At 40.5% G+C, this 22,501-nt stretch overlaps 2 protein-coding genes across 3 annotated transcripts in view; one reads left to right on the top strand and one right to left on the bottom strand.

Annotated features, from left to right (window-relative positions):
• Nucleotides 1-1,973: 1,973 nt before the first annotated feature.
• Nucleotides 1,974-14,854, bottom strand: ACP1 (acid phosphatase 1). 2 transcript variants are annotated; one of them, XM_077309731.1, is made up of 6 exons: nt 14,652-14,854; nt 8,517-8,590; nt 8,308-8,421; nt 4,710-4,771; nt 2,431-2,536; nt 1,974-2,307 (listed from the first exon to the last, which is right to left on the bottom strand). In XM_077309731.1, the coding sequence occupies exons 1-6, from the start codon at nt 14,689-14,691 to the stop codon at nt 2,230-2,232; spliced, it is 474 nt and encodes a 157-aa protein (XP_077165846.1). In that variant the 5' UTR covers nt 14,692-14,854; the 3' UTR covers nt 1,974-2,229. The 2 variants fall into 2 exon arrangements, with proteins under 2 accessions (XP_077165846.1, XP_077165854.1); XM_077309739.1 differs by lacking the exon at nt 8,308-8,421 and adding an exon at nt 8,144-8,257.
• A 221-nt stretch (nt 14,855-15,075) lies between these two features.
• Nucleotides 15,076-22,501, top strand: part of SH3YL1 (SH3 and SYLF domain containing 1) — a 32,305-nt gene continuing 24,879 nt past the window's right edge. The window contains exons 1-2 of the mRNA XM_077309716.1: nt 15,076-15,243; nt 21,197-21,307. Of these exons, the coding sequence (XP_077165831.1) occupies nt 15,243; nt 21,197-21,307 (112 nt within the window). The 5' untranslated portion in view covers nt 15,076-15,242. The remainder of the gene's footprint in view (nt 15,244-21,196; nt 21,308-22,501) is intronic.

The following is a 22,501-nucleotide window of genomic DNA, read 5'->3' as shown; positions in this document are numbered from 1 at the left end:
GGGGCTCATGGGAATTGTAGCCCATGAACATCTGGAGGACCACAGGTTGACTACCCCTGAAATGAAGAACAGGAAGAAAGGGAAACCCAGCTTCTATTCTTGCAGGAAAAAAGGCAGATCTGAGTCTCAAAGCACAAGGAGCTGGTCATGGTTCCTACTGAGACAATTACTGTCCACCACTCCTATCCCCAAGGGTGCAAACATTTCCTTATTTAACAGGCCATAAGAGGGAAGTGTATACTTATATTACAAGAACAAATAAAAGTGTCATTCTGCTCATAGGGGGAGTCCTATAAGTGGAAGGGCACCTCTGTAAGCCAACACAGAAGTCTGTCTCCAACCCAAAGTCTAAATTGAACTACAGTGCTGCAGTTTGTATATGTTATGCAAAGTAATGTACACATTTTTGTATAATTTATTACACTTGTGTTAACAGCAGGCAGAAGCAAGAGCAGTGAAGGCCCATTTATTGGAAATCTCTTTTAGGCAACCTTCTTGGCTTCTGGTATTTCACAAGGCACTGCCTACTCACTTTCAAGCATCACGTCAGCAGTGAGGAAGAACTGAGCTTTTCTGAAACAGAAGGCCAAGATCCAACTCTGTTACTTAATCCATTTTGTGTTTCCTGTGCTTGTGCTAGACTGCAGAATTCACACATCAGTTATTGTATTCTAAAGTTATATTCTAGTGGGTAGCCATGTTGGTTTGAAGTAGCACAAGAGCCGAGTCCAATAGCACCTTTAAGACCAACAAAGATTTATTCAAGGCGTGAGCTTTCGAGTGCAAGCACTCATCCTCAGACTTTTTGTGAACTTCAACTGAACTCAAAAGGACTGTTTTAGCAAAGGATTACCATATGGCATAATATGGCTTAATTTGCGTATTATGACAGTTTCCTAATTTGCCCAAATTTACTTTTGCCTTATATCTTTATGCTTAAGATCCCTGTTCCATTTACTCTGAGGAAGAGTGCCTGCAACTCAAAAGCTCACACCTTGAATAAATCTTTGTTGGTCTTAAAGGTGCTATTGGACTATGATTTTGTTGTAGTCTAAAGTAAATGCTGTAAACATTTACAACATGGTAACTGGACATAAATGTTGTTTTGTCTGTCTCCAATACCTAAACAGAGAGAAAAAGACCTATCCAATGGCAATACAATAAAATATTATCAAAAAAGAAAGAAAAGTCTCCTTTCTGTAGTTTTCCTTATCTTTTTATTCTGTGGGACTTCTGTCAAAATGGCATCCAGGTAATGTCTGTTTTCAGTGAAATCATTTCACTCTTACATTTAAACCTCTTACACAGTAATAGTATAATAATGGCTGCAGGCTCATGTAAGTATGGGGTTCCGGTCTGTTCAGCACAGACCGGAATCCCATTATTATTACAATTACAATTACAATGTAAGAGGTTTAAATTTCTGATACCTGAAAAATTGATACAAATACTGAAGAATCAGAGGACTTGTCAGTGAGGAAAGAATTTCACTGAAAATGGACATTACCTGGATGCCATTTTGACAGAAGTCCCACAGAATAAAAAAAAATAAGGAAAGCTACAAAAAGGACACTTTTTTTGCTTTTTAAATAATATTTTATTGTAGTGCCATTGGAGAGGTCTTTTTCTCTCTGTTTTGGTTCTGTAATTACATCGTCTTTTATTACTCTCATCTCCAGTACCTAACAACATGACAACCAAAGTGCTTATGCGGAAAACATATGAAACTGCCTGAAAATGTAAATGTGATTTTGTAAGATAGGTAGCTGTGTTATTCTGTCTGAAGCAGTAGAAAAAGAACAAGAGTCCAGTAACAGCTCAAAGATTAACAGCACTTGTGGCAGGGCAAGAGGTGTCTGAAGAAGTGAGCAGTGACTCACAAAAACGCACTCTGCATTTTTGCCATTCCAAATGTTTCATATTTAGACTATGTATATAGGAACTCGTTCATGTAATGCACAGAATACATACACTCAGAGTTGCATGTTTATTCTTTTTGTTGGAGAACCTCTCTCCCATTACATGGAGGATCAAGCACAATACTGAGTTTTGAAAGTCTATTACTTCTCAAATAGGACATACAGGAACTGCGGCGCTAAAACTAAAATGATTAAAATTTAACTGGGAAGTCTTTTAGAGGCACATTATTACAATCTGATGAGGCCAGAAGTTATAGAATGCTTCTGTAGAACAGCTACTATTTGTGACTCTCAGGAATACCTGAGCATGTTAATGAGGTTTTGCTAAAAACTCTTTACAACATCTAAGGCACTGTTCATAAACAGTATCAAAATCTTCATCATTCCCCTACGGAGAAAAAAAGAGAAACAGGAGGTTAAGTGGTGATCAAGGGCACCAATTCCAGCTGTAAACAATTTCATGAGATACTATGACTGATTTTAAGACAGGGTACAGGGCTGGGCTACTTACATAGTATGGATCCTCAATAATAAGCTGTTTCTGGGGATCATAGCTGCCCAACAGCTCAATGGAAGCTTTGCAGTTCTGGATTTGATTGCTTTTCCTTTTCAGATCTCTGTAATTGAAATGATAAAGCAGCTTTTTAAAATATACTGCATGAAGCGCTTTCTTTGAAACTGGACATCAGCAAGTATGTAATCAGAGTTTGTGAAGTATGAAAGATGCAAACAATACTTTGTGATGCACTTTTCTTACAAATGGTATCAAGGACACTGTATAGAAAGTAATCATCTCTGCCTTTCACAGCAATAAACATGACAACACAACTACTTGGCTTTTGTCATTGACATGAATTTACATTGTTTCATCCCCAATTCATTTCCCATTTTCAACTTTAACTTCTATGTAATGAAAATGTTGTTCATGTATTCCTAGAAGATGACAGAGATGTTCCATTGCACAATACTTCTTTGTCATGTTTCCTTCCAAGTCAGTTCAAAAATAATGTTCTCCATGAACACTCTCCATGAATGTACCAGTGACTGAAATGCTGGACGATATAGGATCTGGAAGACACAGGTTTGAATCACCACCAAGGTTTGAAGCTTGCTGGGTGACCTTGCTTCAGACTTTCACCCATCATCACTGACTTGTAGCCAACCAACAGAATGCGGATTTCCCCAACATTCACTTCCCACCCCGCCCCCCCAGAAACAATTGCCTGCTGTAGTTGAGGGACCTGCACGGATGAATAACTTTACGGGGGGGGGGGTAGATGAAAAGAGGGTGAAAATTGTTTCTTCTTTGATTACTTGCCCTTTTCCATCCTCACTGCAGCTCCCTCTCTCCCAAGACCCTGATCCTGTTTGTCTCTGTGGGTCCTGCAAACCCAGGAATAATCTTTCGAGAGTCCAAAGGACATTGGGGGTGGAGGAAGGGGAAAAATGAATATGAGAACAATCAACCTTACTCTAACAGTTGGTGGGGTACAAGCCAATAGTTCCATGGCTGATGGCCTTCTCTAGTTTAGATGATGGAGGATTAAGTGGGCAGTGCAGAGTCAAATATGGCCAGCCAAAGATACACAGCACCTCAATATTTTAACCAAGGCACAAGTATTTCTTCAAGATGCAGACAAAATTCCACATGTCACTGACCCATTTCTCATTGATTAGTTCAAGAGAGCCAGCTTGGTGCAGTGGTTAGGAACACAGACGACTAATCTGGCGAGCTGGGTATGATTCCCCGCTCCTCCCCCACATGCAGCCAGCTGGGTGACCTTGGGCTCGCCACAACACTGATAAAGCTGTTCTGATTGAGCAGTAATATCAGGGCTCTCCCAGCCTCACCTACCTCACAGGGTGTCTGTTGTGGGGAGAGGAAAGGGAAGGCAAATGTAAGCCGCTTTGAGACTCGGGTAGAAAAGAGAACCAACTCATCTTCTTCTTAAGGCAATTAAATGTAGATAATACAAAGCCTTTGATAACCAGAAAGCTTTAAACATAAATTATGGCAGCTTTATCATGCATCCCAGACACTACTGAGTTCAGTTTCTTTGGCAAGATAACACTTCCAGCTCTACCACAAGAGAGGAACTTAACTGGGTAGGAAGTTTTGAAACACAGTTTTTTGAATTATGGTGATTCATCATAAAGACACATTCTTGTCAACAGGTTTCCCCCCTGCAGAATAAGACTGGTGATCCCTTGCTTGCAGGAGGAGCACTTTACTATGTCGTAAGGTAACATCTGGTCTTGCGAGTCCCTAGGACTGCAAGGCGAACAAACCGGCCAGTCCTAGAGAAGATCAGCCCTGCCTGGTCCTTAGAAGGCCAGATGCTGAAGATGAAACTCAAATACTTTGGCCACCTCATGAGAAGGAAGGACTCCCTGGAGAAGAGCCTAAAGCTGGGAGCAATCGAGGGCAAAAGAAGAAGGGGACGACAGAGAATGAGGTGGCTGGATGGAGTCACTGAAGCAGTCGGTGCAAACTTAAATGGACTCCAGGGAATGGTAGAGGACAGGAAGGCCTGGAGGATCATTGTCCATGGGGTCGCGATGGGTCGGACATGACCTCGCACCTAACAACAACAAAGGTAACATCAATCTGGCTGCTCCCTGACAACTGCCAAGCAACTCCTATGGATGCTGTGTGCATGGGGGTGGTGAGTGGGATTTCTAAAGGCTCTCGCTTCTATGAACAGCTATGCTAATCTGAACACATTCTGAGGCTGCATTTAGCAGAAACCACATCAATATTGGCAGAAATGCTTCTTTTGTACAACTTACTGTAAATTGCTTTCATCCATACAAAGTATATAATCAAATGTCAGGAAGTCATCCTTTGTAATCTAAAATACAACAAATACATTTAAAAACAGTTAAGCAGAGATTCACATCCCCAGTACAGAATTCCGAAAGTTTAAGCACTGGTAAATACGATTTCTACATCATAATGGAGGTGTCGTTTTAAACAAAAGTCCATCATGCCACCAGAGAGTTAGAGCCCTGGATTCTTATTGTCTTCCATTACCTATGGACTATTGCCTATATTGTTCTAATTGTTTTACTGCTTTTTAAACAGCTACTGCTATGATATTGCTGGCATTGTAATGGCCTATGTCTGTCTGTCTTGTGTATGTCTGTATCACTGGAATGTCTATAAAATCTGTAGCTGTGAATCCATACTAAACGATCCACATATCATCTATCTCAGAAATATGGTTTTAAAACTGGCCTCTTGTAGGCATGCATATAGTTGAAAACTTCCGTGCCCTACTTTCTTATCCATCACTGTTCCAGAAAGAGAATCTTTTTTTAAAATAAGGGCAGACCACTAGGTAAATTAACTGTGTTAAAAGCACAAGCTAGAGATAGTAAGGTCTACTTGACTTGAAAGCACCTTTGGAGCCCTGCTTTGAGTAAAAAAAGGTTCTGCGTATCAAATAACTTTCCCTGCATAAGGAAAGTGGCTGCTCAACAAGCAGAAGCTCTCCTCCACATACAAATGAGGATCCATGGCAGTCCACTGAGTCAGGCATGTTGGGTGGTAACAAGTCATACCAAAGGTTGCTTTCAGGCCTAGGTTTGTCAATTTCCAGGTGGCAACCTCCAGATGACCAAGATCAGTTCCCCTGGAGAAAATGGCTGCTCTGGAGAGTGGACCCTATTGGCATTACACCCTGCTGAGGTCCCCTCCCCTCCTCAAATCTCACCCTCTCCAGGCTCCACCCCCAAAATATCCAGGTATTTCCCAATTTAGAACCGGCAGCTTAGTGCTAGAATAATGACAAAAAATTTCCTGCTAAATACTGGGAAAAAATCTTTAAATGCCAACAACATTTTTTAAAAAAAGCACAGTCAAGGTAGACAGAATAGCTTAACTGCAGGGGGAAAAAATCAAATACACACTACACTGTGTTAGTAGGTAAAGATGAGCTAAAAAGACCACACAGCCTATGAAAGGCATTAGTGTAACCGAAAAAAACTTTCAGAGACTACTCAGTATTTCTAAAGGCAGAAAACGAAGTGTGTTACCTCAACAGAATGAAGGGAATAGAACAACTGACCTAATACAAAAGCTGGAGACATGATCTCACCAAAGAAAGGTCAAGTCTTAAAAGGAATTTTTATACACAGAACAACTGAAAACAGTTCTATGCATTTATATGAAATATGCAATTAAAACATGACATTCTTCTTTAGCTTTTTCCCCTCTTTTTCATGTTTAGCAAAGAGTCTGTAGTATGTACTCTGGCAAGTGGGAGACCATAAGCACTGATGTCATGCAAGCATTAATGTCACTCAAGAGCCAATGCAACTGAACTTGCTCCTAAACAACTGGAGCCAGGAACCAGCTATGAAGCAGCCAAGTATACAGATGATGTGAAAAATTATTCATCATGACAAGAACGCATGCAGACTACAAACAGCTCCACAATGGTACTCTGCAAATTAAATAAATGGCCACAATAGTAACAGATGAGACTAAGTATAAACAAGCAAATGATAATATTTAATGGGCAAGACAAAACAATCCTATATATACACACATTTATGAAGCTGTTGTCATACAGCTATGACAACAAGGAAAATTACTGTCAGGTCATGGTGGACAGTCCAATTATCAGTGTGAACGTGGTATACAGAGATGGAGAAAAGAGCAAAGTCCACCACAATGAGGTCCATTAGGAAAGTGACTAAGGTAACAGCCTGACTGAATTACTTTATTCAAATCTAAGTTGTGGCTGAATTTGAATAACTGTGTACTGTTCTAACCAACTCATTTCAAAGAGGGTGGCATAGTACTGAAAAATATACAGAAGATGACGATTAAACGCTTAAGAGTTATACAGCTTGGGAAGAGGAGCAAGATAGCAGAGTAGGAAGACACCTGCGCTGGGGTAAGGCGGATCTCAAATATCCGGGTCCATAGGTAGTAGAGGGGCATGCTACCCCCTCTATATACCTCCCCTGGTAGGGTCTGAGCGCCAGGGGCTCAAGTGTGAATCAGTGTTCAGCAGACCTTCTTATCAACAAGATTCTCCATGCTGCAGGGGCCAGACTCCGACCACTCCGTATCCCTGGTTGTTTTTCTTTCTGCATTTAAGGCTTCTTCACTAAACTGCCTCACTCTTGGACTTGTTGGCTAGGCATCATGATACCTTTGGACTAAAACTGAGTAAGACTCCTTTTTCTCCCATCCGCTAGGCTGTTCCTTCTCTCCCCCTCCCCCCTTTGAAGCGGAGTGCAGCAAGGATGTTGTAGTGAAGTCACTTTAATTAAAAGGCTGAGTAGAAGGGTTAGGGGTTAGGTGTGAGAGAAGAAAGATATTAACTGAATTTGAACAGTCGTGAGTTGTTTACCTTCTTGGAGATAAACAATAAACAAAAGTTTAGCTTGAAAAAATGTTAGATGGCTTTACCTATGAGAAATGGATTTTTTAAAACAAACTAAAAAGCTAGTGATATGCATGTAGGGGGAGGTGGACAAGACATCACAGATAATTATGAGTACTGAAAAAGAAAGAAAATTTACTTATTCCATAACATTAGAACTTGGGGTCAGCCATACAGTGCATAATTAAAGAGTTTACTGTCACACAGAGAAATGATGGTAATTAGCTTAGAAAGCTTTAATAAAAAGTACTGAAGAAGTATATCAGCCTGTCTAGGTGAAGCTTCCATGTTCAGAGGCAATATGCCTCCAATACACTGTGGCTACTTGCTGCCTTTAGGCTCCAGTTTTCTGAAAGCATACTAGCACTTGATGGAAGCATCATACTATGGGAGGGACTATGACAGAAACATGATGCCGTGTGTGGAGCTATGACAGTGGCAGAGCATCTGCTTGGCATGCAGACGGCCCCAGACTCAATCCCCGGCATCTCCAGTTAATAGAATTAGGTAGATGGCAGTGTGAAAGACTTCTGCCTAAAACTTTGAAGTTCCTGCCAGACTGAGAAGACAATACTGACCTTGATGGACCACAGGTCTGACAGTTTCATGTATACAATGGATTGTTGTTCTAATCTGATAGGGATCTTCTAACAAAACATTGGGATTCAAATCAATCCGTAGCTACGAAATTCAGCACCTAATCTGCAGCCCCACTGAATACTTCATTGTTGCATGGACTAAATGCACCTATTACCAAGACTGGATGATAATTACAAAGCAAGACATTCCCATGATTCCTGCTAAAATGAAACAGACTCCTTCTACCTGTCGTGCTTTATGGGCCGTCTCAATGCCATGATTTCTTAGACAGCTTAAACCCCTCGCATCGGGGAAGCGCCCCACGTTCCAGTCGGAAACAGCAGCGCTGTCTATCATCCACTGCAAACAACAACAATACATATACATTTAAAGAAACATGGGTACAGTACCTGCCTGGCAATATGATTCATGGTAATGCCATGTTTCCGCATGCAATTCTGGCCCCGATAATCTGGAGGGCTTCCTATTTCATACGTAGATGTTGCTGCACTGTCTATCCTCCACTACAGAAAGACAAATTCAAATATTGACATTTCCCCTTCACACTAGTATAATGCTAAGAGAAGTATTGCTTCAGGGGCCAGAAACAAAAATGTACCTTGCTTTCAGCATTCTGATCAATTACTAGTTTCCTGAATACAGCTTCTGCTATGGGTGATCGGCATATATTCCCTGCAGGAAACAGAAATATGAGAATTTAGTACAATGATCATAAAACACCAACCGACACCTGTTAATTGAAAAAATTCCCAGTTGTTACAGAGAAGGTAAAGTGGTAAATTGGCACAGGGTCCTGTGATAGTCACACAGCTGTTTTTTGAGCAGTCTTCTATTCCTTTCTTTCTTTTTGTATTTATAGACTGCTGCATTCCCTTCTGACTTGCAGTGATTCACAATAAAATGATAAAAACCAGTATAACCCCATTAAAACCCATTGAAAATTAACATTAAACAATGAACAATAAAAGATGGTGAATACAAAGTTCTAACCCCCCCCCCTCTCCCTCTGTCCAACTATAGGGGGCCAAGAGCTCTTTCTTGTTGGGAGCGAGGGTCCTGATTTACTACTGCAAAGGGATCCACTGATGGAGATTCCAGGACCCACCATGGTGTCAACCATATGCCTGTTGGAAGAGCTCAGTCTTACAGACCCTGCAGAAAGCTGACAGTTTCGACAGGGCCTCTTCAGGAAGCTCATTCCACCAGGTTGGGGCCAGGTGAACGTCCTGATGGAGGCCCAGGACAGCCAGCAAATTCATACCCGCAGATGATAGTATATTCATACCCGCAGAGCATACCTGCAGAGTGGGGGGCATAAGGAAATAGGTGGTCCTGCAGATATGTAGGGGCCAAACCGTGTATAGCCTTTAAAGGTTAGCACCAATAACTTAAACTTGATCCGGAAACATACTGGTAACTAATGAAGCTGATGAAGATGGCTGAATATGGACCCTCTAAGGTGTCCTAGTGAGGATCCTGGCGGCTGCATTTTGTGCCAGCTGTAATTTCCGGGTCAAAGACAAAGGCAGGCCCACATAGAGTGAGTTACAGAAGTCTTGTCTGGAAGGGACCGTTGCACAGATCGCCATGGCCAAGCGTTCCGAGGACAGGCAGGGTGCTAGTAGCCACACCTGGTGCAGATGAAAATTTATGGACATCTCACTCCTAATACAAAAATATCTCACTACTGGGCTTCATTCTGTTTATTCCTCTGCACCTCACCTCTTGCTGCCTTTTTTTGGAAACCCTTTTATAACTCATCAATTCACAAAAGTTTGCTGGCTTTGCAGCTGAACTGAAACTGCTTCTAGACTAAAGAGATGTACTGAGATCAAGGACTGAACAAATGCACTTGCAGATTTTTTTTTTAAGTTAACCAACCTTCTTTGGTCATTTAAATTACTGGAATCAAAGTAACCCTTTGACGAAGGAAGATGCTCTAATGTTATATTAATCTTTGCTGGAATTGTAGTGTAGACAAGGTATGGACAAGTAGAGGCTTCTGGCCCATGTCTCTTTTTTATTTCATTTATTTAAAACACTCATTAATTCCTTTTCTGCTTTTAGGAACCCTAGGCAGATGATTAAAACTCTTTAGAAACAATATAAATAAATTATAAAAGCACATACACAAGATTGCAATTTAGATGTAAAAACTCCAAATAGGGCTCTGAATAAATAAAAACTAAGTCAAATGCAGCCCTAAATAAACCGGCCTTCAGCTATTTCCCGAAGACTGACAATGAGGGGGGAAGGTTTGTCTATAATCATGGGGTTTCTACTGTGCCCAAAAAATGAACTTCTTTGATTAATGGACCTCTCCTTGTGATGTATGGGGGAAGACGATTCTCCAGATCTGTCTCAATCCATGTAGGTTTTGAAAGAAAGGGCTATTACATAGGCATATGCAAATTATTACTAGGAGAAGATGTTTGCGTATTCTTGTGGCACAGCATTAACTAAAAAGTTACATCTCAAAAAATAAAACAAAAACAGAGCTGCTTTTAATCTAACAGGCACTACTTTCATCAGACAGCAGGGTCCTGTTTGCTGGCGTCTTTACCTTTCAGTAATGTTATACATTTTCAGTTATTCTACCTTTGGGATATAATTAATATAGCAAAATATTAATCCTGATCCATATGGTACAACCTCTTCTTCTACGTTCTTCATAGGTCATGTACACTGCTTATTGATAACAGCAGGAGAAACTCACAAACATATAACTTTGCATGTATTAACTAGATTATAGATTGCTATGTAAAGAATATGGGCTACTCCTGTTACGAACAGAAGGCAGATGGTATAGTGATATTTGAACAGCTTTATATTTTGAAAACACCATGCAAGAAAGGCCATAAGGTCACCAAAGTTCTTCTCTATACTTTGGAGGCAAGTTGTGAGTCAAGGTTAGCATGAATCATGCCACCTAGCTGTGACTAACTTATTAAGTGTGACTAGTTTTCTTCTGTTTGGGCCACAATCTTCATATAAAGCAGGGGTAGTCAACCTGTGGTCCTCCAGATGTCCATGGACTACAATTCCCATGAGTCCCTGCCAGCAAATGCTGGACATCTCAAATGTGATCCATGGACATCTGGAGGGCCACAGGTTGACTACCCCTGATATAAAGAATACACCACAGAAAAGTCATGGCACACTCAGATATATGCACAGTGGGCTATAAGTTATATCACGGTATTCCAACAGGTCATTTAACAAGCAGGAAGAGATTTGCTGTGTCAAGCCCAACTGTGACGATCAATGAGAGCCAAAGTGCAAAGGGCGAATCATATTCTCCCACTGTTCTCAGACTTCCAAAGGATTTGTAGAACTTGCTTCATCTGGAGAAACATTTGGCTAGTTGCTGGCTTCTGTATGTTCCTCACTTCTTCCCAACATACCAGGGACACAACCTGATACTAGCTAACCATGCCCCGTGCCTACTGGAATCAGTTAAGCATCCTGCAGACACCATGGCTTAGATTGTCTCCCCTGTACAGACAAGCTTTAAAAAAATCAAGCATTATGAAGAGTTTGGGAGAACTCACAAGCTTGCACACTGGTTTACATCAATTTGATTTGTTGTAACAAAATGTATTTGCAGCTCTTGGATTTTGATTTGGACCAAGGTGGCTACCTGCAACTTTTATCCAATCAGTCTTCCTAAGGGACATGTCCTTGTGCACATCCAAAAATGTCCCTTCCTAACTGTCAAGGAGTTCAGGACTGAAGTTCAATGTATATGAACAATTACATAATCCTCTGATAACTGTTGCTAATGTGCTTTGCCTTTACTTTGAACCCAGGTAATGAGAGCTTTATAAAGTAACAGATTCAAGACACATCAGTATAATGAAACAAGAAAACCTGATTTCAACGGAGTACCATCTGCTTTGGTATCATGTGATAACATAAGTTTCACATAACAGCAAGTAGGGACCTAGAGCATCTTGAATGGCCTGCAAGGAGACAGGCCTTTCAAAATGTTTTAACCATCAAGCTCTTATCAGCTCCCTGAGTTATCCAGGAAGGAAAGATTCTGAAATGTAATTTAATTACTTTAGTTAAAAGGATTCAAAGCATTCGATCAACAGCCTTATACATACAACTGAAAAATCTGCTAAGACAGGAGCTGTGTTCTGTCCACAGAAGGAGCTGTATGGCTCATTTTTTAAACCAAAGACTGCTCCCACAACTTAGTGAACTGCAGCGTGATTCACAACTGACAAAAAACATGGAAGAAGAACCATCATCAGTATTTATAACATAACTTTGCAGCCCAGTGACAGACTCTTCCAGGCAACTGAACAAATGGAAACTTACTAGGCAACATTTAGAAAAACATTTAGAAAAATAACACAAGGAACAACTCTTATTTCTTTATATTCTAAACATTTTTCATGCTCACAAAACATGCTCTCCCTTGACTTTTGGTATCCTCCCACATCTGGGCCAAATGACCCTGTACATTTTAATTAGTCGAAATATGTGCAGAATTCTCTCTCGGGCAAGGTTCAACATAATGCCTTCAGCAGTTTTGGAAGATGGATTCTGGGGGATACCTGTTAAAGATAGATTATGCCCATGTAGTGGCTGGTGATGGAGACTTTAGTACGTATGATGTTTTATTGTGCCTTTTATGGATTTCAATGGAAAGTTCATATCGAGTGCCATCTAGATGAAAGCACCAGTCCTCTCGATTATAGTATTTTTGTTGATGCAACGCCTGAGAGAACTGAGAAGGTAGCAAGATTTCTACAGTGTTCAGTTCATTTGCCAGAGCAGCTATGGTATTAACTGAAAATTCATTTAGAAGGTCAGCTAGATCTTCTTTGTATAATGCCAATAAAGGTATAGAGCTGAACACTTATGCCCTGCCTTTTGCTGAGGCTCAAGGTAGCTTACAAATCACAGTTAAAACCATTCAAACCAGTATAAGATGCCCCAAGGATATCCCCTAACCCTCTGCTTTCAGGGGGATCTGTATGCTAAATGCTACTGATTCACTATAGCAGCTTGGTAAGGAATTGTAGCCTGACGAGAGAATTTATCAAAGGCATACAGTTAATGTGCTACTCTACTGCAAAATTAAAGTTGTCTAAACACAGGCATTATTGCCTAGCGTCTGCACACTCTAGTATTTGTAGTTTGACACAAATAAAAAATTGAATTCCTTAATAGTGCATATTCTGATAGGATGAATTTATTATGCAACTAAGAGCCATGGACCAAGTTATATTGTGAGACAAGAGCCTGTCCTAAAAAGAGGAGGAACATGAAAAGCTGTCCTGGTAAACCTATATAGCAGGGGTAGCCAAACTGTGGCTCTCCAGATATCCATGTGCTGGCAGGGGCTTATGGGAATTGTAGTCCATGGACTTCTGGAGAGCCAAGTTTTACATTATAGCTCAAATGTGATCTTGCTGACAACAGCAAGTTTGTAAATAGACCCTCCCTTGATAGCTTGAGGAAAACAAAAATTACTCTCAGACAACCTGGGAGTTGAGGCCACATCCAATGAAAGACAGCCACTAACAGATAAATGGCTGAATGTACACAGAAATCAAATTATAAGCCAGCAATTTTTGTCACCCTTAAGTATGGACAAAGAAGCTGCTCAAGAGACAATGAAGTGATTTTGCTTATATCTATAATAATTTTTCCACATTCATAATACTAACTAAGACAGTATGTAACACTAAAAAAAATTACAGAACTAGTAACCATAAACTACAGCATGTTATTGTTCTTTATGTAATAGACTATAAAGGTGCAATGCCCTTGTCACCAGCTAGTAGCTTCTTCTGACACATGCAGGAGAAATGGAAAAGGAATTTCAACACTCAAGTTTTAAACCCCCAATTGACAACCTGCACCTGCCATTTTCCCCAATAAAGCTATTACAAATGCCTTAATATGCCAACACCTCACAGCCACAGAAGTCGCTCTGCATGAAACCCTTTCAGTGCCACACCCCTCAAGGAGCCATGCCTGTGTGCATGCTGCACAGGGCATCACATTTCACTGGTCTCCTTTCCCTCCCCTTCATTCCTTTTCCTTAGCAACGGCTGAGCAGACCTAACTGAAGTCCACAACCCTAAAGCCCCTTACCTGTAAGTAATGCCACTAAACTCAACGGGGTTCCCTATCAGGCTGACCCACTAAGGAACGCTACGGCTGCCACCCTCTGCCCACCACCCGGGAGTTCAGAATAAACACGCATTCACCTACAGGGTAAGCAACCCTCCACAGAGGAGGCGAGCAGCGCTTCTAACAAAGCGAAGTGACCGGTGAGTAGTAACGGAAGAGTAGCAGAAATAGAAAGGGGGAAAAGGGGTAGTCAAACTGCGGCCCTCCAGATGTCCATGGACTACAATTCCCAGGAGCCCCCTGCCAGCGTTCGCTGGCAGGGGGCTCCTGGGAATTGTAGTCCATGGACATCTGGAGGGCCGCAGTTTGACTACCCCTGAGATAGACAGAAAGGCTCAAGCGGGCAGCCGGGCAGGTCTGGAGCAGCAGAACAAGTTGCTACTGAGGGCAGATTAGAAAAGGAGGTTATGTAACTCGCGGGAACCCGGCACTCCTGCTTGAGTACGCAAAGCGAAAGAGGAACAAGCCCGGGGAAGGGCATGGGGGGTTGCGCCTTGGGTTTTGTGCCCCAGCTGCATTGTGCACGCGCGCGCTGATGCCGACCCGGCCGGAGCCCACCGCCGCCGCTTCGCCCACTCACCCAGGCACACGAACAAGACAGACTTCGCCTCGGACGCCATGCTCACGCCGAAGCCCCGGGGCGAGCAAGGAAGCCGCCAGCGGGAAAGGAAGGCGACGCCCCGCAGCAACAGCAGCGCTGCCACCTCGTCCGCCAAGTTGCGCTCCCGAGCTGTCGCGAAATCCGCTCGCCGCTTTACGGCAACTCAAAGGGGAAAGCCCCCGAAACTCCGTCTATGTCTAGCGCCTGGCTGAATGGTGGGGGGTTGGGTTTAAATATATATATATAAATAAGGGATGAATAAACATTGAACCTTTCCAAATGTAAAGCCACCTATGATTATTAGGTCATTTCACCAACACATGCCCACGTTCCTTCACCGAGAGAGGCAGCCTAGAAATCAGGCACTTGGCTGGCCCACTATTCCCCAGCTCGATGCACCTGCTCCAGGTGAGCAGCAGCTTTTCATAGGCGGCGTTCTGCAGAGGGAAGTGGCCGTGTTCTTTCTTCTCTCCCTCTGTTTTCTCGCAATTTCTTGATGTGTTGTTGTTTAGACTGGGAGAGCCTTTTCTATCGAGAGTTTTCGTGCGTGTGCATGAACGCACTGGAAGGAGTAAGTACTTGGATGCTCATAAATAAGCGAAGGGACCAGTTGGTGGAGGAAATCTGTCGAGAAAGTGGGTCTCCCTGGCTTCTTTCACCTCCTCGCCTCTGCTCGGTTTCTATGTAGCATTTACTGAAATACATGGAATATTCTATGGAGGGAGGAGTTGGTAAATCTTAGAAACCCGTAGTCTGGAAAGCCCACCTGCCATGTTTACAGTTTTAGACTTCTAGTCCAATTGAGAGGAAACTGTAATATTTTTTTAGTGTGTTGTGCACAAGTGGTTTCTGTTTGTGTTCTCATGGTGTCCATTAGCATATGATTGCTTCTAAAAAACAGTTTTGGGAACTCAACAAAAATTGTTGCCCAAGCTGTTTTGCCTTATCTTTCATGAAACTGGACTTGAGGATCAGTGCATCCTAAAAGCAAAGGGCTGGTAATGGTACATTCTCTCTTGTGATCAACCAACACTGTCCTTCATGGGCCAAATCAATTCTATGTTCACTGGACCTTCTCTTTAGTTGTAGTTATTTTAACTAAAATTGTCTTGTTATGCCTAAATTGTCAGTTATGCTAGAACCCGATTCTCTCACACAAGCACTTGCGTAGCTCTGTATTTGCCAGGGATTTTGTATTTACATTGAAAAATATTGTGTTTTAGGCATTGTCTGCTGGTATGAAAGTTTGTTCTGTAATGTTTATTTTTGGTTGATGTTGTGCAAATTAGGGATTGGCATGCATTTGTGAAGCCATAGTCTTCATCGTTTTCTTATAATGTTCAATGACATAATGTTCAGCAAAATACACTTATCAATATCTTATTGTTGTGGTTGAGATTACTCTACTTACTAAGAAGCAAGAATTATTGTGGTTAGTTGCCTGAAAGCACAGACATTTCAGCTTATTAAAGAATGCTTGATGAGGAAAGGTAGGCATATCCTAGCCAAAGATTTTTTTTAAAAAAAATTATTCATCACTGCTTCTTTTTCAGTCAAGATTCAAGTGTTGGTCTGAAGTAGCACAACAAAAATAGAGTCCAATAGCACCTTTAAGACCAACAAAGATTTATTCAAGGCGTGAGCTTTTGAGTGGATGCACTCTTCCTCAGTTTTTCATTTAGTTTGAAGAATAGTGCATGCACTTGAAAGCTCACACCTTGAATAATTCTTTGTTGGTCTAAAAGGTGTTATTGGACACTATTTTTCATTGTTCTTTTTCAGTCATATATTTAACTACTTACCATTGAAATTATTAGGGTTTCAAGGGCTTTATTTTGGCTGAGATGTGCTTAATGTAAATAAATAAATAAATAAATAAATAAGCTTTGTGCAGAAATGCACTTTTTCATTAAGTGAAATTTCATAATCATAGTAACATTCATGAGGCATGTATACGGGCCCAACATCATCTTGTAGCCACTTCTTTTCTGCTACTATCAATTGCTAACAGTAGGACCAGATCTCCAGGGGAAGCAGCCAGGCACCTCTGCATTATAACTGGGCTGGGATTTATGTTATATCTCAGTCAAGATGAATTGGAGTTTTAAATTGTTGTCCATTTTAACTCTGAAGAGTTGGGCAAGACGAAATCAGTATGGTGCTGAAGATACATCACAGATTTTGCTTAGGAAACCTGAAAAAGATCCTGCAACCCACTATTACTATTGGTGGGGTCTGAAGCCAAGAGAATGAACACTTTGCTTGAGGTTACCTAATGAATTATGTCAAATGTGGGATTTGAATGGGAGACTTTGTGGTTTATAGCTGGTTCTCTACACAAACCAAGGTCTCTTAAATCTTTTTACATTTATTATTATTTTAAAACAATTGGATTATACCACAGAATAGCATCTCATATCCCTACTGTATAAACTGAAATGTGTGTGCTTTAAAAAAAATCAGATTCCTTTAGGAGAAAAAATCTTATTTGCAAGCTTTGCATAAATTCCATTACCAAAATACACACTACTGGACAACTGATACCCAAGCTAAAAGGCAGTAAGGCGTACATTGTAGAAGAGTGATCCTGAGGAGGTCTAGTTTGGAAGAAATCCTATTTTATTCAGTCAACTAAGGAAAATTGTTTCAGGATTGTATTGTTGGACTCTGTCTCAATTGTTTAGTTAATTGTATTTAGAAATTTCCAGAATAGGCCAAATTCCACTCTTCAGATCTTTGTCCATCTTGTCTTTTACATTGACACTTTTATATCAGTTGCCAAGGAAGCTTTTTATTTATGTGACATTATCATTTTATGCATTCATGTGCCCTTAGGAGGAATAGGCCTACTTTAGAATCATAGAGTTGGAAGGGATCTCCTGGGTCATCTAGTCCAACCCCCCGCACAATGCAGGACAGTCACAACCCTATTGCTCATCCACCCCCTTGAACATTCACAGAACCAGCCTCTCCATCAGATAGCTATCCAGCCTCAGTTTAAAAATTTCCAAAGATGGAGAACCCACCACCTAAGAATAATTTAATTATGAATACACACTGCAATATGTTGCAAACAAAGGGGTAGAATCAAAGAATAATGGTAAAATCAATCTTTTAGAAATGACATGAACATGAGGCCGACCATACTGAACTGTGAAACAAAGTGAACTTGAAAAAAACCCAAACCCAGTAGCTTTTCCAGAATATGCTATTTTAATGGAATGCCAATTAGCTTTGTATATCACTAAGCTTATCTGAGCTTGTATACATATGGCTGGCTCAGCTTTCATGCTGTTTGGTTTTAAGGCTGAAGGTAAGCAGTTTCCCAGGGATGACCTGCTAATCCTGGAGAACTCATCCATAATCTTGGAGAGATGTAATCATCAGAATGCTAATGGTGCCCAGCCCTATATTTCTGTCATGAATCATTTGGAAGCAAGTCTAAGCAGATCTATTTTGAAGTAAATTCCATATTATCCAGTATGGCTTACTTCTATGAATGGACTGCAGTTGTACTTCTGAACCAGCATCTTGGGTGCCGGTCAGAAGGATGAGTTAGGACAGCCTGAAATTGAATCCACACAAATTAGAGGAGATGCCATCGGACCTTGGAAGAATCCGGGTAACATGTGACAGATGGGGTTATGACTTCCCCATCAGAATGGGTACAATGCCTAGGAGTACTTTTTATAAGCAGGGAGGAGGTTGTGATTGGTAGCTTTTAATTAGTTTAATTTCTTATGGAGGTTCCACCTCTTCCTTAGCAGAGGTACTCTTTCAATGATGATTCATGCCATTATAGTCTCCAGTAATCTGCTTTATATAGACAGCTCTTGAAGAGGACTATAACTTTAGCTAGTTGAGACTGCAGCTGCTTCCCTTCCTATGGATTTGGGGAACTATAAACAATGTATGTTATGTCAGTGGCACTGGCTGCCAGGGTGCTTCCAGGCCCAATTGTAAGTGCTAGTTTTAATCTCCTAAAGCTGCTTACGGTCTGGCACCCATGTATCCTTAGGAACAATCTCTCGCTGCATGTTCCTCTGCACCCTGGGCAATCTTTTGACCAGGTCTTGCTTGGGAATTCAACAGTATGTGAGGTAAGAACTATAGCCAGCACAAGCAAGGATTTTACTTTGATTGTTGTAAGTTGCCATGAGAACCTTGGGTGAGCAGCAATTTTTAATATTTAATTTTAACGATCTGTAAGTATTTTTCTTCCTTAGGGATACCATTGCCCAGGTAGGGCCTGAAGAACCCCTGGAATCATAGCTCATTGCCAGACTAGAGAGATCACCTGAGAAAATGGCTGCTTCGGAGAGTGGTCCCCATAGCATTATACTCCATGGAGATTCCTTTCCACTTCAGATCCCGCTCATAACAATTCCCAAAGTCCCCAACCTAGAGCCCCTGAGCCAGAGCTGGCAACTCTATCTTAGGTTCAGGGTACCATTTTCTTCCTTGCTTTTAGCAAGGGACTCAGATTGCAACTGCTTTGCTTGGCATTGCATTAGTGAATTTGATGTTGGGATATCTGATGAACAGAGCTTAGTAGCCCATACCCTGAAAACCTTGTTAGTCTTGTAAGTGGTCTTGAATCAGACTGTTTTGTTGCTGAGCAGGACAACTACCCTTGGAAAGAAATAAACATGCTAACTCTTAATAAGAGACAAATTCATGTTCCCCCTGTGACCCAGTGAGCGCCCTCTCTCTCCGATCTCTAATGTATTTCAGCTTTCATTCGGAGAGATTATCCTGCTTAGGGGGATGAAACAGAATTCTGCTTGTGTGTATTTATATGCTCAATTCCAGCTGTCCTGGAACACAAAAGTAATTTCCTGTGAGATTCATAAAATCTTCTTGATAATATTTTTGTCTTTTAATTAGGTTATCTAGCCGATTTCCATGAGATAAAGTCAAAGCATCTATCAGGAGCTTAGTTAATGGATTCTGCGTTGAGGCGCTAAGTCCATTCATGAGAATATGTTCTTAGATCACAGCCCAAAGCTGGATTTCCATGATTAAACTGTATTGTGTGTGATATTTTAAAAATAGCATCTGTAAGGTCAGTGCTTCTGTTGTGTTATTGTACACTATCGGTACAATGGAAAAGCAGTTAAAACTAGCAAAATACATCTAAATATATTTCTTCTGAAGACTGTGGGTGGAATTGTGATTTATCTTATGCTTTTTTTCTATAAACACCCCAGTTATGATTGGATCTATACCTGACAATGGATCAGGAGTCAGTGCATTCATCCTTTAGCTACACTGTATTTCTTCAGAAGCTGTCATGAATCTGACATTGTGTTTATGGTCTAGAGACTCTTGGGGAATACAGACTTGTAAAATTCACTTCCACAATAATCTGTGGAGAGATCTGCAAGTCACAAGGTCAAATAATACCCATTATTTGTCTTGATCCAGTTTGTTGGCCCTCTCATATCTAAACCATAGCCAGACATTGGTCAAGACCTGATAGTTTGGCTGTCTCCAAGAATCTTTAGAGACAATTTCAAGATTCTGTTTGGGATTTTTTTCTCTATAACTGAGATTGTAATTTTTAATAATATCAGTTCTTTGATCCATGTGGCCACTGTAAATTTATTTATTTTATAAAGTTGTCATTTTTTGCATCTTTCCCTGTCTTCTATTTTGTAAACTTTTAGTACAGGTATAAGTTATTTTGTTCTTTCCATTTATACTATGAAGGTTACATAATTTTATACACTATGGATTTTATGACCCACAATTTATTTCTGTAAAAATTGTATCAGTTAATGAAAACGGCAAGCTTTTATGTTTTGCCTTTATGTGGCCATAGCCATGAGTTTTATTTTAAAGATTTCTGTGAAATCACCAAAGTAAAAAAGAGAGCCTATTTAAAAGGAATTGAGCCAACATATCACAGTTGGTATACTAATAATGGATTGACAGGCTTCCCTTAGAAACCTGCAAATTAAACAGTGTGTCAATATTCTGATGACATTTTGCCCTGGAGCTTGCACAGTGCTGACTCAGGTAGGGTTTCAATACCATCTTTCTTGTATAAGTATTTCCCAGCAAATACTCAAAATCTGTCAATTAATAAAATCCTCTCTCTGGAATAACTTTTTAAAAATTTCCTGCTACACCCCTGACTCTCTTGAATGCTATTGGAATGGGAATTGGAAAAATTCTTTATGTAACTTGAAGCATGTTTCAAATCTACCATTGAAGGAATGTGTCACCTACTCACTGACTGTACTCCCACTGTTGTAGTATCAAAATAATAAATTTTAATGCATTTGATTGGTGTAATTTCCCAGAAGTCCTGCTATTATTGTGCTGAGATTGCAGGAAAGTTGTACAGTGTTATGCGTTTTGTGCTAAGATGGGTGCTCAAGGTCATAGCAAATACATAGTTCTTAAAATATCATAGCAAATCCAAATACCGAATGTTCTTAAAATGTAATGAATCCTTCTACCTGTTGATATTCAAGGTTTAATCATACTGTTTTATAATATTTATCTTTTCCCCCCAGTGAATAACCCTATACCTTCCAATTTGAAGTCAGAAGCAAAAAAAGCAGCTAAAATCTTAAGAGAATTTACAGAAATAACATCCAGGAATGGACCTGACAAGATCATACCCGGTTAGTAAGGAGATCTCTCTCTACCCCTTCCCTCATCTTTTTTTTTTTTAATTGAAACTTTAGGTCATCCATTTGTCTTTGAGCAAAGCTGTCCTCTTGGATTGCCTCTTATCTGATCTCATTTTAGAAGAATAAAGGCATGAGTTCTGTGTTTAATGCGAAATGGCAAAATCCTGTTGTCGAGACTATAGGCCTTGATAAATTATTCTCATGGTAACTAACTGATATAAATTTCAGGAGGCAGCAGTGGTCCAAAAGTCATACAATAAATACCCTCTTCACTAAAGACACTGAAGAACATCAACATTCAGAGATAATGACAAATTTGCAATGACTACTGAACCAGAATGCTAACAGTGATATGAAGTTGGTTTGCAACACAATTTTTGGATGGACTGGGTTGCATCTGAAATGGTCTAAACATTGTTTGAGGTGGCACAATACCCTGGCCTGTCCATGGCAAAAGGAACGAAGAGAGAAAATCAGATTGCTCTGGTGTTTCTCTAACCCTAATGCTTTCTTTTATTGTTCCTTCTCTTTTTTGGTCTATGTCTTGTCTCTAAACCAAATTCATAGCTCTACTGACTCTCAAAATATTGTTGCTAAGATTATTCATTTTTTGAAGATCGTATGAGTGCTTGTTAGACAATTTGTATTTATTAAGAACTGTTAAGTGTGAAACCCATCATATATTACAAACACTTAGGACTTTTTTCCAGAAATAGCCATAGATTTTAAGTCTCAATCCCATCAGCATGTTTTGTACTGAAACAACAACATGGTGTCTCAAATGGGACCAGCTAGCTAGATTTCCCATACTTCTGCTTTGAAATATAAAGTGTGTTGTGCTCCCAGAAAAGATGCAATTATGATACCCATTAACACAGGAACCTTCCTCCTGATCTATGAGCAGGGTAGAAATGTGAAGATTCCATTGAGGAAGAGAACTTGGGAAGACATGGACATCTCTGAAGACCTGATCATTTATGTGGAGTGTGTGTTGTATTAACAAGACCCATCATAGGAAATTTTTCTGGCTTCTTTGGCCTTCTACTTGGTCAAAATATTCCCCCCCACGAATTTTTCACACAAGGGTCACAGCAAACTGAGTTTCCCTGATGACATTACCAAAGAAGATACAATCAGAAACAAGCAGATCTTTCAGAATGACTTATGATGTCATCTGTGAGTAAA

The sequence above is a fragment of the Paroedura picta genome, chromosome 1 (genome assembly GCF_049243985.1).
Source record: "Paroedura picta isolate Pp20150507F chromosome 1, Ppicta_v3.0, whole genome shotgun sequence".
Lineage (NCBI taxonomy): Eukaryota > Metazoa > Chordata > Lepidosauria > Squamata > Gekkonidae > Paroedura > Paroedura picta.
This window is presented reverse-complemented; position numbering and strand designations above follow the sequence as displayed.

Bases quoted from the DNA above. Each gene is read 5' to 3' on its own strand.
- ACP1 (XM_077309731.1), bottom strand. From the start codon at position 14,691: ATGGCGTCCGAGGCGAAGTCTGTCTTGTTCGTGTGCCTGG. The intron at 8,591-14,651 runs GTGAGTGGGCGA...TGTTTCCTGCAG, and splicing joins TGTCTTGTTCGTGTGCCTGG to GGAATATATGCCGATCACCC. The intron at 2,308-2,430 runs GTAAGTAGCCCA...TTTTCTCCGTAG, and splicing joins TTATTGAGGATCCATACTAT to GGGAATGATGAAGATTTTGA.